Source organism: Ixodes scapularis, unplaced genomic scaffold (assembly GCF_016920785.2).
Source record: "Ixodes scapularis isolate PalLabHiFi unplaced genomic scaffold, ASM1692078v2 PGA_scaffold4__175_contigs__length_147842914, whole genome shotgun sequence".
In the NCBI taxonomy this organism is placed as follows: domain Eukaryota; kingdom Metazoa; phylum Arthropoda; class Arachnida; order Ixodida; family Ixodidae; genus Ixodes; species Ixodes scapularis.
The window spans coordinates 123,029,036-123,044,208 of NW_024609879.1; the positions used below are offsets into that span (position 1 = coordinate 123,029,036).

Consider the following 15,173-nt stretch of genomic DNA (forward strand, 5'->3'; position numbering starts at 1 on the left):
TGGCAATTAATTGCCTCACAAAAATATGACCTAGGCCAAGACCACCATCTTCGATAGAACGAAATAAATTAGATCTTCTCATCGGTTCATAGGAAGACCTCCAAATAAATGTGGCAAATATCCTATTGAACATATTGACCGTCGTCCTTGAACAGTGTAGGACCTGGAGGAGGTACGTCAGTTTTGACAAGAAAAAGATGTTGCAAACAGCAGCTCGACCAAAGATCGAAAGGTACGTGTTCCACATGCGCGCAGCCGTTTTAACAGTCATTCCAACGTTGTCCCACATAGACTTTGGGTTGTCCATAGCACTTAAAGGTACCCCTAAAAGTTACGGTTTGCTTGTTGACCATGTAATGTCTACAAATTTAGATGGCATTGTCCCCCACTCCCCACACCAGGAGCCACAACTTTTGTCATTGTTAATGGCAGCACCAGACGTGGCACAGAAGTCTGAAACACATGACATTCCGTTTACTATGCTAGGTTTATCGGAACACACCAGCACCAGATCGTCTGCATATGCGAGAGTTTTCATCTCGCAACCGTGGAGACGAAAACCTTGAACCGTGTTGTTGTTTATGATGCTTCTGCAGAGTGGTTCCAAATACAAGTCGAAGAGTAATGGTGAGAGGGGGCAACCCTGACCCACTGAGCGTTGAACCTGAATGGTCTTTGTGAGAGATCCGTTCATAACCAACTTAGTCGTAATATCATTGTAACAAAGTCCCACGCCTTTCTCAATTGTTTCGCCTACTTTTATATGTTTCAGAAGAGCAAAAAGGAAAGGATGTTCCATCCTGTCAAAAGCTTTTGAAAGATCAATTTGCAAGATTGCAGCTGTTTCACAAGTTCTTTCGCATATTTCTAATATAGACCGTACAATATGAAGGTTTCAGGGCCGTAACCAGGGGGGGGGATAGGGGGTTCTGACCCCCCCCGAAATTTTTTTCTGGGTACGGCCCTGGTCGGTGCACTTGCAGCAAGCCGATTTTAATCTCCACCTCTGCGCACGCGCAGTGGCACCGGTCGGCTACCGGGTACCAAACCGGGACCGGTTCTTCGGTTTGCTATAACTCTCCATTATATGCCACCGATGCACATGATTCATAGGCGAAAATAAGACAAAATGGCCGCCGTTGTCCTCGAAAACCCCCCCCGAAATTTTTTTCTGGGTACGGCCCTGGAAGGTTTGTCTGGATATTTCTTCCTTTTATGGAGCAAGTTTGGTGGTCTCCTACAACCGAGGATATCACATTTTGCAATCGAGCAGCGAGCAGGCGGGCGAATATTTTATAGTCACAATTTAGTAAGCTAATTTGTCTGTATAGCTACCAATCTGCTGTAGCTTGTCTGGATCTTTTGACTTCGGAATAAGTATTGTATGTGCTTTTCGGAACGATGGCGGTAAGACACCTTTTTCATATGATTCATTGAATACACGAAGAAGTACTGGTGCAAGTTGTTTTTTCCATTTCTTAAAGAAACTTGCCGGCAGACCATCCGGACCGGGAGTCTTTCGACTTTTCATCTCAACGATGTTAGTTTCAATTTCTCCAACCGTCAGGGCCCCATTTAGGCTCATGGTCACATCACTATGCAGGGTGGGTACTGCAGATATTATTTCCTCTTGTCTTGGGTGCGTAGGACTGGACTTTCGTGAAAAAAGGAATTCGTAGTGAGATACGAAAGCGTCTTCGATATCCTTTTCATCAGTCAGGAGCGTCCCATTTTCGTGTAGAAGGGAGACTAATTTCTTCTTAGCGCACTCTCTTTCCGCGTGTAAATATTTTTATAATTATAATAAATAATTATAATAAATATTTTACCTTTCCTTTCCTGCACTACATTCTTGGGTGCTAAAAGACATGATTTCCTGTACAGCTGTTATTAGTCTGTACTGGCGAAACTCATGGTGCTCGTTGGGTAATTCCAGGTAAATTTAATAGAACGGCGACAATTATTCAGGTAGCTCAGAAAAGCGAGGAGCGTTCCTTCAGTATCGTTCCAAATGATAAATATCGTCGACATAACAAATATACATGGCCAGAAGTTTGGCGTAAGACCATGCAAAGCTTTCCTCAAATTCACCCATAAAAATATTAGCGTAAATTGGGGACATTCTCACCCTATTGTAGTGCCATGACTTTGAATTGATAACCAGTGTTATAAAAAATAAAATGATGACAGCTTAAGATTAATTCTAATTGGCCCAATATATATTCATTGTCTGCTAGAGACGAAGGATGCACAGAGAAAAATTCTTCTACTGCAGACGTACCCTTATCATGTGGGATGTATCCCCATTGTTCCATCCCTGTGTCCCTATTGATGTATAAAGAGTGAACATCAATAAAGACAAAAAAAAGCTTTCCAGAGTTACTATGATGGTTCTGTTCATATGTTCAATTAGATTATGCACATGGCATTAAATGACAGAAAAATGGTAAATAAAAACTATTTTTGGGGTTACATTTGCATAGTCCGATCTAAATCTTGATTTTTGTTCTCCACTCTGGTGTGTGGGAAGTAGCACATACCGAAATTTATTTTCTACATTGGAAAACGCTTGCCTTGTGGCCTATTTGGCTAATACCTGCTTTTTAAGAAGTAGCTAAGTTTGGATCATTGTCCTGCTGGCTGTTCCTCGAGCATTCCAAAGCACTCGGTGGCACAGATCCAGAAAGCATGTTGCAGACTTCTTCCAGATGCTCCTTGGCACTTCCTAAGGCTTGCAGGTTAGAACAGCATGGAAGTAAGTCACCGCATCGCCCTAGGAGTCCACGAAGCTCCTGGCGCATTCTTTCCAGCGTTGGAGCTGTGGGGCACAGTGGGATGTTCAAGACATCAACCGTAGCAGTTGGGAGCGCCAGTGTACTGCCAAAAATGTCGTTCTCGGCACACATATCAATTTCGTTTGCTGAGGGCGTTACCGAGACCTCGGAGGATAGCCGGTCATCATCGGTTTCCAATGGGGGACCTGAGTGGCCCTCGTCGACTTCCGAGAGGTTAGCACCACGAAGCAATATGCACCGTTCCTCAAGGTATCTCTTTGGTAGGTCGTCAAGCGACCAACCGTCTACGAGCGCGAAAACGGCGCAGAAGTGTTCGCAGGGAAGCCTTGACTGCACAAAGTCAGTGCAGGAGCAACTAGGGATACCGAAGTCAAGGGTGTACCAGTCTGTGGAGCCCAGTGACCGCACATAGAAGCATCCATCTGACGAAAGTGGTACAATGTCCTCCTTGGTGTACCCCATCGCAGCTGTCAGTCGACTGAGTACATGAGAGACGAAAGCTGGAGGACGACCCTGCAGGTAATCGGGTACTGTAAATTTCTTGGCGCCGTCGGACACGAGAGGCGAGCCACCGTGCTCCTTCTCAAGTTCCTGCTGCTGGGCTGGAAGGAGGCTTTCGACCAAAGTGGAAACCAGTGCTGTAAGTGTCTTCCTGCACGGGACACTACGGAATTCCTTTAGCAGCTTGTTCTCCCGCTCCTTGCCTTCGTCTGGTCTGGGGCTACTGTCCGAGCTGTACAGCTTGACCCACATTTCTTTTATGTGTAGCCACTCGGTCTCGACGTACATCTGAAACTGCTCGCTCTCCCATGCTTCCGAAGACCTGAGGTTGTCCAGCGCTTCCTCTAGCTCCTGCTCTGAAGTCGAGTCTGCAATGTCCCTCAACAGAGTAATGACCAGCTTTCGATCCCAGACTTCGTCCTTAAAACTGCGCATCCACCAAGCCCAGGACTGTTCCCGGGAGCCAGGACATATCACCACCTTGCTCTGGGGGAAAACGGTGCAAAGGGCACTTATGCTCACAGATCGGTGATTGGTGGTACAGTGTCCCGGCTCGAATGACGGGCACCAGCTACGGAGCATTTGGAGGGCTTCAACGACACAGTCTACAGCTTCAGTCTCCACAACAAACACCCCAACCGTTACATACTCGTGGGGTGCCGCAACGCTTACGAAGAAGACGGGAAGGAACGATTCGTTGGACTTGTTGGCCACGTCGAGCCGCATGGCACCGTCCCCATGCTTACTCATGATGTTCCACATGAACTTGCTCTGGTAGCAAAAAAGCAGCTGTGGCTCAGGCCGTTGCTGCACTGTGGATGCTTCCGGCTGCTTTCCACTTCCTCCATGCTCGTCTGCCTGACCGATGCCTCGCTGGGAACGGAAGAAGAGCCTGCTTTCTGGGTCCTGTGTCTTCCACTTTTCGAGGAGAGCCTTGCAGCCATCCAGATCAGCAGAGCTGAGCCTGTGCTTCCTAAGTGCTGCTTGCACATGGTTGCAAATGATCTCATTCTTTGGGAAGAAGGCACGGCAGGTCTTGTCAGGCACCTCTTGTCCACGGAAGAGAACTTCGTGGACGTACTGGCGTAACTGCTCCTTTACCTCCCGCACTGAGGTGATGCCCTCCTCTACCAGACTCCTTATCTTGAGAGACACTTTCTTGTCCAGAGGCTGCTTCAGTACCATTGTGCCCTTGAAATCATGTCCCAAGTGAACACTCATCGCAGAGATGCAAATGTAAATGCGGAGTTTGTGTCGTACGGTCTTGGCGTCGTGGCGCTGATGTGCCTCCAGTTTCCTGATAGCTTCAGCTCGCTTCTCTTGACTTTTGTTGATTCCTGTACCTGGTGGTATGTCGACCTGGTGTATCATGTAAAAAGAGAAAGAAGAGTAACATATTGTGTTGCCTAAACAACTAGGTCTGGCTTTGGATTTGGTGGCTCAGGCTCCACCAATAAATTAAGCAGACAATTAGTTTATTACATATCTCGAAAGTTGTGTAAACATCTGTCAAGGGCACAAGCGTAGCAACAAAGGCCTGCAAAAATTTTGCTTGCACAAGCACTTCCACAAGAAAAGCATTCTCTCAAGCCAAGCTTTTGCCGAATTTGTTGCGTGAAGATTTAGCAAGCGCAGTAAGTTACTCTGGCCTAAAATGTGCATTCCAGTAGGTCTGCTGCAGAGAAGTTACATGGCCACTGCAGTATGACTGTGCACCGGGGGTTTATAATGTGTTGTGCAGTAGTAATTACGTGACCACAAGAAGGCGCAATGACTGTTCATATCAAAACCAGCAGAAACAAAAAATGGAACCAGAGCTCTACAGGCCCCAAGCTGCGCTCATGTGAATCCATCCTGCAATGCTGCACACAGCACTTGAGAGGAGTACAGTTACCTACAGTTCCATCTTGCAGGCTTCAACAAAAGCCACTAATTGCTGTACGCAATGCAAATTGATACCACGTCCTTACTGTGAAAGAATGACAAAGGAAGAAACGTCTACCCACCTGAAAATCTGGGTAGATCTTGACCCACTTCAGCGACATTGCTGCCACACATCCTGTCTTTCTTGTACGCCGGGTTACCATTGTGGATTCTTGAAGAGGGCTGCTGGGGTACTTGTACAAAATAAAATGATTATTACTTGGCTGTGACCCCGGTTTCTCATCGAGGACAAGTTTAAGCTGGAAACTACACATTCTCTACTCAAATCACTCCACAATTGTTTTTCTAACAAAAATTCTGTTCAATTGTGCAGAATCTTTTGCACACTTTGTGCTCCTCGTTTTGAACTCAGGTGCCATGGGCACTTCCACTGCGTCATGCAGATGAGGAACTTTCAATTAATGGAATACGACTGTGCTTACATGATATGGAAAAACCATACTGCAGACGCGATTTTGTTTAAGGTTTGCCGGGAAACTCTAGGTTAACTTCACTTTGTTTAATTAACTTTTTTTAAAAGAAATGCAGAAAAGGCTTTAAATTTCCTTGGCCCATTTTTTATACGCTCCTTTCGAGGTTTGAGATAGATACAATGAGTAATTTTTCAGAACTGCACTATTATGATGCATAGAGTCTGTACTTCTGTTCAATTAAGGCCCAGCTTAGGATGATGCACGCATAAAACCCTAAGGAGAATACAGTGTGATGCAGTGTGATCTTAATGAATGTGCCATAGGCTGGTGTTGTGGCATCATCTCGCCTGGGATGATGTCATGGCAACATCATCTCGCCTGGGCATAGTAGAGGCATGCGACCATAATTCAACACGTCTTCAAATGATAGTGCAGCAATTTCATCACATACTTTAAATTAAAACTGATCAATTTTTCCATCATCAACTCATTATTCCTCAGAGGTATGGGATGCTTGAGGGGTCAGTTTGGAAAGAACCCATAACAGTTAGTTTTCATTGGCATACATCTTGACCACAAAGAGCCTAGCTAGCTACTACTGCTGGGACAATGCAGTACAATGGTACCTTGGCAAAAGGGCCATTGTAATATTGTATCATAGAGCGATACAACCATACATAAAATGTACGTAGTTACATTTTCGCTGGGAACTTTCATGCGCCGTCCGGTCCCAAAGATGCAATTCTTGTGAGCCTGGTGCAGCACTTGAAAGGGCATGTTGAGGGACACGTGCACAGAGCCACGCTTAGAATGGAACATGGGTGTTGCTGAAATGTGGGCACAGTACATCAATAAAACTTGTAATGTGAAAAAGAAAAAGGAAAGGATAGAAGACCTTGTCTTATTTTGGGTTCTGTCATCAACTATCATAAACCAAATTATTAGTTTCACCATTGGCATAAAAGTTGAAAGGAGCACCAGAGTTAGATGCTTCTATACTACATTTCATCTTGCGTCTGGCTGCAGTGGATGCTGCAGGCCATTCGAGCCAATTCAGGGCTGTGTGGGTTTACCGTGACCTTCAAGGTGCCAAGCGTCATGGTGTGCGGACAGCGTAGTTGCGTGCTACGTTCACACAGCTGGATTGGCTGGGATGACTCGTAGCGTTTGCTGCAGCCAGGTGAAACGGGGCATAGCAGTTCATACCTTGCAAGCTAGCTGGACTGATCAAAAAGCTATAATACATCACAGATGATAAGGAAAAGGCTTAAACTACTTCCTGACAAAATATGGAAGGTTTGTTTAGTCTGTTCGTGAAGGCTGGTGAAAGACAACTTGGGATTTCGTTGCCTGTTGTGTTGGTGCAGTGGGTTCTAACCCAAGGTTTGCAATGGAGTGCAGTTCAATGTTAATCAGTCTTTAATTATTGTGACAGCGAGTTTGAAGCTTATGAGAGTCCATTAGTGTCCGCCGCATGCCTCTACAATGAAGGCGCAGAAGACAAACTTCCTTTCCACAAATGGACAGCCACATAAAACAAAATTATCAATCCACTCCCAACGTTGAAAACTTCCTGGATTGATGGATGAATATTAAAGTCTGTACTTTTTTATAACAAGCAGTAGATTGTGCCACCTAACCTAAATATTAAAAAAAAAACTTTTTTATTAAATTGTGGTTGCGGGGATGATCGCCACATATAGCTATTGTAATGTACGCTAGAGGTTCAATTGGGGCAAGAGAACTGTCGCAAATTGAAGCAGACAGCAACCAGACAAAAATTGACTTCTGGTAATGCATTTCTATGGGGAAAAGTGAGTGCATTTTCTCCCTGCGCTCCATTATAAGAGCAAATATCACAAATAATTCGTACGTACCAGGTAGATTGGAGCATTTCTCAGTCACCCAGACGAAATAATCGGTCAGTTACGGCGTTTTTATTTTAAATTCAAGGAGTGAAAAAAATGAAAGCCGTTTACAACTCCCTGTAACGCCAGATTAGAGCGCAGCTCTTGAGGAGGAGGACGGAAGGGTACTGAGGAATAGGTGACTCCCTGAGGTCACGTCACCTCAGGGCGGATCACGTGACCTCAGGTGAATCACGTGACCTCAGGGAGATCACGTGACCTGACGGGGGTCACGTGACATCAGCGGGTCACGTGGCCTTAAAGGAGTCACGTGACCTCAGGGGGTCACGTGACTTCCGGGGGTCACGTGACATCAGGGGGGTCACTTGACCTGAAGGGGTCACGTGACCTCAGGGGGTAACCCTCATGACCCTCGTGAGGGTAACCCTGGTGACCCTCATGAGGGTAACCCTGGTGACCCTTGTGAGTGTAACTCTTATGACCCTCGTGAGGGTAACCCTGGTGACCCTCGTGAGGGTAACTCTTATGACCCCCGTGAGGGTAACGCTTGCGAGGGTAACTCTCGTGACCCTCGTGAGGGTAACTCTTATGACCCCCGTGAGGGTAACTCTTATGACCTTCGTGAGGGTAGCCCTTTTAAGAGTAACTAACCCTCGTAACCCTCGTGAGGGTTACGAGGGTTACTCTCACAAGGGTAACCCTCATGTTCCTCGTGAGGGTAACCCTCGTGAGAGTAACCCTCGTGACCCTCACAAGGGTTACGAGGGTTATGCACGGTTACGGCGACGGCGACGCCGCTCAAGTCGGAAACGGGCGCCTAAGAGCTGCGCTCTAAAATGGTGCTAAAACGGCTTCGTATATGTATTTCTGCATACTCGGACATTGTTAGCGCGAACATGACGTCGGCGCTTTTCAGCATGGGGGATATACACGTTTTCAAGTATGGCCTCAGGGTGCCGCCATCTTGCTCAGTGGGGTGCTCTCGTGGGCACGGCCATGATTTGATTACGCTTCGTAATCAAGGCAAGGCTTCGTAATTGGATTATGACGTGTCCAAGCACACCCCAGCCAAGCAAGATGGCAGCGCCCTGAAGCCGGACTTGCAAACATGTATACCGTAATATACCGGGCAAGCGCCCACTCAAAATTTAGAGATAATCGCTAAAAAATGGGGGATGGGCACTTGTCCAGTCATCAATGTACTGTGCATATTTTCTCTGATCTTACAAGTTGGGTATGGGCACTTAGTGTGGTATGGGCGGATGCGCAATATTTTATGGTAAGTGCGAACAAAGGGCATCTGGAAAACCAAGGGAGACAGCAGCAAGAACTACACAGTAACACTGGATCAGCAACTCTCTGCGCATGCACAATCAAAATAAATTGAAGGCCACATAATATAGTGAGATTTTCAATAAGTAGGTACTGCTTTATTCTTTCTGTTCTGCGTGAAGATGCTTGCTCTATGTTCAGAATATCACCTGCATGCTCGAAATCTTCGAGAACAAGTGCCTGATAAAAGCTGCTTGGCATAGAGAATAATAAAAAAAGACACCTTTCATAGCCCACATACTTTCTTCTTAACATTTTGAGTATTTTTAACCACTTGTAAAGATGCAAGATGGGGCCATTTTCGTATGCGGAGAGCAAGTCGTCTGCTTCTTGCACAGGGGTTGCAGTGATGTTAGAACGATGCCGAGTTCTGAATGGCTTTGATTGGAAGGATAGTGGGTAGACTTCAATGCTAGATGCATTGAGGTTTACTTAATATTTGTTTCAATGAGGCAATAAGAGCTCAGTGTTCTGACATTACTGCATCCCCTGTGCAAGAATACAAACTTGAGCTCGACATAATCTGAGCCGTTTATACTGAGAAAGTTTGGCCTTCTTAAGGAAATTTTGACAGCCTTAAGGCTGAATTCCATGGGAAGAATATGCTGCGAATAACCGACGAATTTTGCCCGGCGGCTTTTTCTCTGCGCGTGGAATGAACACAGTGGCTGCTACGTCGCGCGCAAAGCAAGCGTGCCGTCGGGCGGCATTCGCCAGTTATGCGTCACATAATTCGTTCCATAGAGTTCAGCCATTACAACCACAGCAGCGTAGTCTGACAACCGGGGGATGACTACTTTCGTCTGCAATTTTGTGGCTCTGACTCATAGGAACTCTATGCGATTTCTCAGGAATAAACACGACAAAGAAGTAACGCCATTTTCTGTTAATGAGAAATCCGCTGGTTCTAGTGGGCAACAAGCTTTGCCCATTGGCCAAACTCTTTCAGTAGAAACGGCTCTGCGCATGATGACAGGACTGGCATATTAGCAATACATAAGCGTCACCGGATTGCTGACAAGCCTTGAAAACACTCTATCTTCCTTTCAGTTGTTATTTTGCTTAGAATCGTCACTTGTTTTCACACCTGCTGTGGAATAGAGGTTTGGGCCTGAAGTATACCAAAGTTAAACATTGTTTATAGACCAACTAATGTTTACAAACCGGAGCCCCTCTAGCGGATGCCACCAGCGCCGCGCATGCGCGATGGGGGTGTGGGCAAGAAGCTCGCCGTCGCCCATAAACAAACCATGGAAATGAGATGTTGTCGGCGTCGGTATGAGTCCCCCTGCCCTTTTTCGCGTTCGAATTGTTGATTCTACGTCTTCCTGGCAATGTCTGACTACTTGAGCGGCGTCAGCGAAATTACCGAGGCTCGTTACACAGTAAAACTTCGCGTGAATAATGTGACATGCGGCGATTCATACCGCGTGGACGCCGCAAAATGGATGCTAAAGCCTGATTCGCATGATGAGATTTCGTTCGCAATTTTCAGTCGCAACGTTGCTTGGGCTGCAAAAGCGTGAACCGTAGCTGAGATAATCGACGTCGGTACCAAAAATCGCAAGCAGAATTGGACCAAGTGAATGAGGCATAACAAGTCTGTGATGGCCACTGGTAACAATGATAACATCTTGCATCTACTGTTTACATCGAGCCTGCTTACCAACCTTCAATCTCAAGTCTTTTGAGGCCCGCACTTACTTCTTATCGCAAGTACCGGGCCAACGTTTGGCCCACAGGCCCGTGTCGTCTAAAAGAGCAGACAACAAGCAGAAACGTTTGGAAGAGCAGACGACAGTTCGAACAATCAGGCGGCTGTTTGAACTTGAAGACGCACTGAACGTTGTCCGCAGGTAGTATGTACAACTTGGCGGTTTTCCTGTGTTCATGTTGGAACAAAACAAATAAATGCATTGACCACTAGTATCCGTGAATTTAACCCGTCTGGTTTTCCCTTTTCACGGCACTTAACAGATAAAGAGTTTTTCTTTTTGAGCCAACACCGAGATAGACGGTACTAATAGCCAATGTATGTTTCAATGGGGGGATCGGTGGCCGAGTGGTCTAGCGCACACCAGCTCGGAGCACGTGGAGCGAAAGCTCGCGCTGCAGAACCCAGGGATCCTGGGTTCGAGCCCCACCCCTGCCCGTTTCGATCTGGATGAGCATCGTACCGGCGTGCGGTCGTGTATCACTACTGCGTGGTGCACGTTAAAGACCCCAGGCTAGCGGCTGTACCGCACTGGCTAAATTTCTCATCTACAGCTGGGAGACTCGTCGCCCCTGTGAGGCAGACCAAGTTCTAGGCTGTATAAGCACACACACAACCCAATTTTTTTTTTTGTATGTTTCAATAAACCTTTAGTTGAGAGTGCGCTTCGTCTCTGTCCCCTTCTTTGTCCTTGTTTATTCGGCGCTTTACATTCACATATCCAAGTTCTCGGCGGAACCGAGCACATGAAAACTGACCTTCAAACCTTTCTCGACTGTTTTAGTACAGTCCCAGCCTCGGCTTTTGACGAGAAGGCAAATTTTTGTATAATTCCTTTCAAAACAACGCAGGAGTACACGTCTCACATGGGGGCTTCTGCCCACAACCCCAGACCGGAAGTGCGCTCGACGCGCCACCACCGCGCCGTGACGTAACAGAGATGAGTTCGTAGAATGCGCTAACTAAAGTAATTACACTTTTACAATGTTAATAAAGGTACATACTATTCGGTACGACCCAAATAACAAAAATGCTCCATGTTATTTTCCGGCGACGAGACAAAATGCACGCGCATTTTCCCATAGGAATGCACAGGAGCACCGCAAAAGTAGAGTGGTTGCTGTCTGCTTCAATTAGCCTCGCGGAAGTCGCATAGACACTAGCGCCAGTTGAACCTCTAGCGCATTATATTAACTCCATAGATCGCCAGAATAATCTTTAGAAGATCGAAAAATAAAACAAAAAAAAACTAAACAACTAAACACACGCACCTTAATTTACTTGATGCCAGACTGCTAGACCTCCGTTTCACCTTATGTTCTACCGCGTACCGCAGCGAAGGCTACAAGCGAGAGCTCATAGCGCTGGCAGCTGCCCTTAACCTAGCTCAAAGCCGTAGCTAGCGTTTCTTACGGAGGTACGATACAGAGGGATACTCACACGTTCCAGATTTGTGACTGCGCGAAGTCGTGGTCGAAAACTGGACCCGCATAGCAGCCAGACTTTTCTCAAGCTCCTTCAAAACTTCATCCGATTCGACGTAGCCGACCCAATTGTAGCCACTTGCACTGAGGTCCTTCACATATTGTTTGAGGATTTCTGCTTGAGGATCTTCGCTCATGCTCACACAGCTCGATGTCGCAAAGCTGTAGAGTGACATGACTAGTCAAAACTTTCGGTTCAGCTCTAAAAAAAACCCACAAAGTTAGCGGGCCTTCGACGTAGGATTAGTACGGTCGGACGCTGAAGTTTCCACGCTTCACAAAGCCGCGCGAGTGCTCCGGTGTTCGTTCAGATTCACGTAAATTAAGAGTAACATAGAGCAATTAAGGCGATAACGAAAATGGACTCGTTTCGCCAGCCGCTATCGCTCCCTTTCCGCCGGACGTCGCCGCTTATAAACATCGGCGCTGCGGTCGCGCGCGGTCGGCCTTGTCCTTATGGCGGGCGTTTTGAATGTCTGAAGTTCCTCTCTATGAGAACGTTGACTCAACGGAAACAAAGTAGGACCCCTCAATTTTCGCGTATGTCTTGCAAGTAGCGTCAAATGAATCAGTGCACGACGCCCGTGCGTCGTGGTGCGGCCCTTGGAAGCAAATCGCGGCGCAGCACTGAAATGAGCGCACGACGCCCTTGGAAGCGGAAGTCGGCGGAGCACTCGCTCGTTCGTGACACGTGTCTTGCGCGTTTCCAGAATAGTTGGCGGTGCTTGTGCGTTAATTTTATCAAAGGGCTTTCTTAACAATAAAATGCTTAGATGGGCCATTTGGTGCATCATGGGAAATAAGCGCCGAAGGATCAGGGACCAAGAGTAGAACAACGACACAGGGGGTACAGATTCGTCTGGCGTCGTGCTATGCTCGAGGAGGAGAAGGAAAGAAGGCGTCGTTTACGAAATCCCAATGACGTGTGGTTTAAGCCATGTATGGCAAACTGGAAAATGTGTCGGCAGTTTGATACTTTAAAGTTTAGACCCATGTTACGGGTAAAAAAAAGAGGACGCGGGATGGCCAAAAAAACATGCTTTTCGCGCAAGGCTCGTCAAATTATGAGGCGCTGGAGAAATTGTCAATGATCGGGTCCGCGAGCACGCCACTTCGACTTGAACCGCACCGTCAGGGCATTTGGCTGTACATTGCAACAGATGCTCTTGCGCCCCGTTCTTTGACAGCACTAAAATTTTGGCGAAGTACAAAAACAAAGTGTCATGGGAGCTTTATGAGGCATTTGAGATTAGGAGTAGGAGTGAAAAACGCATTAGCGATGCTTCTCTGGCTCTATCTACGGATGAGTTTGAATATTTGAAACGTGGGCTGGGCGGGGACTGATGTGACGTATTGTGTCTGATGGTGTGCTCCCGTTGGTATATAAGTTTGTTTTTTTCCTAATAAATTCAGTTGAGAGTGCGCCCTGTGTCGTTGTTATTCTACTCTTGGTCCCTGTTCCTCCGTGCTTGTTTCTCTTTCTTAGCGCAACGGGGGAACATAAATGGAGCAGAGCAGTTTCGTGTGATTAAAGGTTTTTCACAGCGGGGCTGTTAACGGCTAGTTTCCCCAGTATCGTGTCCGCGAGCAAACAAATTATGACACAAAACTCTGGACAGCTACCGCCATCCATGAGCGACGGCGGCAATCTTTCCAGCCTTTCAACTCCGGCTTGCCGATTTGCAGCCGGCCATTACTTCGTTCCCACCTTAGTACACCTTTGCTAATCTAGAGTAAATGAGTGAAAAGACGTTTATTGACACCGGTGAATGGAGGAGTCAACTTATTGGCAAGTTTAGAAATAGTTAGTTAGGCGGGAAGTTACTTCGGAAAAGGAAATCGCTAATCTTCCTTCACCAATTAAAAAAAAAAAAAACTATTTTTAACGTTTATTAGATTGCTTATGCGTGGAGTGCACGTACGTAGTCATATGCCAATAACGTAAGAAGGTTTCCACAGTCATCAGGTGGAAATACCTTTCAGCACTTACGTGAAAATCGGATACAACCAATACAACCTAGAGGCTAGAACGCAAGACCTGCGCGTTTCCTCCTCTAAACGTCGTCACTAGTAGATCCCCTCAGCGCCCCCTAGCTGGCCCGGATGAGCATCATCGTCTGCTTCAGTGGTCATTGATCGATTGAAACGTTTATTATGTGAACCATACCCTGGCCTATTGGGCCTCATCAAATACTTTGCCTCATGTTGCTTGGGGGAGGGGAAAGGGGGGGGGGGGGGGGGGGAGTTAGCGATGACGATGGGATAGAGCGACTCCAGCAAAACGGACGCCGCCAAGCGGGAAAACCGGGAACCAGCCGGTCCAGGTCGCTCCGCGCCCCTCCGCGTCTCTGGTGGCTTTCGCGGAGACGTGTTGTCGGCGTGGTGGCGAGCGATGTAATTTGACGAAGGTCCGAATATTTCTTAAGTTTGCCTGAGTGATCATTAGTGTGGTGAAGCCTGAGTAGATTGTTTTCTTCTATTACGTGTTTGAAAGCCCGTTTACTCCACAGCACACGGTCACGTGCTTTCGATTTCTTGGATAGGGAGGAATCACGGAACAACTTTTTGATTTCTTGTCTGTCTCGAATCACATTCAAAGTGACGACTGCTTGGTAACTGATACTGGAGGGAACATCAATGTTGCAGTCAAGTGAATGGGGAAGTTCGATAGCTGCTTTTCTTGAGTTTGGTTGTGTTCGGTTAGCTTCAAGTTTGAGCCACCCACGCCGGTCGGTGCGTTGGCTATTCATCTTGGCTGCTTTTCGCCGAGAAAGCCTCTGGACTACACTGAAGGAGTTGGGCTTATTTCGTAATTACTTGATTCAGGAAAACGTGCTCATTGCAAATGATGAATGAGGGAAATTATCTGTTTTCAAAAGGTGGGGGACGAGTCTCGCAACGTTAGATGCTGTCACGGCATTTTGACCTATCGCGCCTCCAATATTTATATTACGAGGACGTCGAAGCCAGCAGCAATATACGTCTACATTGGTCAGGTTGACCGGCCACAAAAAAATACTAATTTTCTCCGTTCAATGCAGAGAGGTTCTGCGCGGATCTTCAATGAAGACTCTCTTCAGTTTGTCCCCGTGCTGCCGGCTATAGAACCATTTGGCTAAGTT

The 15,173-nt window shown here is 46.8% G+C and overlaps 2 protein-coding genes across 2 annotated transcripts in view; one reads left to right on the forward strand and one right to left on the reverse strand.

Annotated features, from left to right (window-relative positions):
* The window catches only part of LOC8024230, a 36,208-nt gene that overhangs the window by 15,217 nt on the left and 5,818 nt on the right, over positions 1-15,173 (forward strand). The gene's annotated exons all lie outside the window — the stretch shown is intronic.
* On the reverse strand, positions 2,484-12,470 carry LOC115309605. The gene is made up of 4 exons (XM_029967868.3): positions 12,008-12,470; positions 6,350-6,480; positions 5,303-5,413; positions 2,484-4,655 (listed from the first exon to the last, which is right to left on the reverse strand). Exons 1-4 carry the CDS (start codon positions 12,225-12,227, stop codon positions 2,604-2,606), a joined length of 2,514 nt encoding a protein of 837 aa, XP_029823728.2. The 5' UTR covers positions 12,228-12,470; the 3' UTR covers positions 2,484-2,603.

Coding starts and splice junctions, on each gene's coding strand:
- LOC115309605 (XM_029967868.3), bottom strand. CDS start 12,227: ATGTCACTCTACAGCTTTGCGACATCGAGCTGTGTGAGCATGAGCGAA. Junction 6,481..12,007: donor CAGTCACAAATCTGGAACGT/GTGAGTATCCCT, acceptor CCCACATTTCAG/CAACACCCATGTTCCATTCT. Junction 4,656..5,302: donor AGATCTACCCAGATTTTCAG/GTGGGTAGACGT, acceptor ATGATACACCAG/GTCGACATACCACCAGGTAC.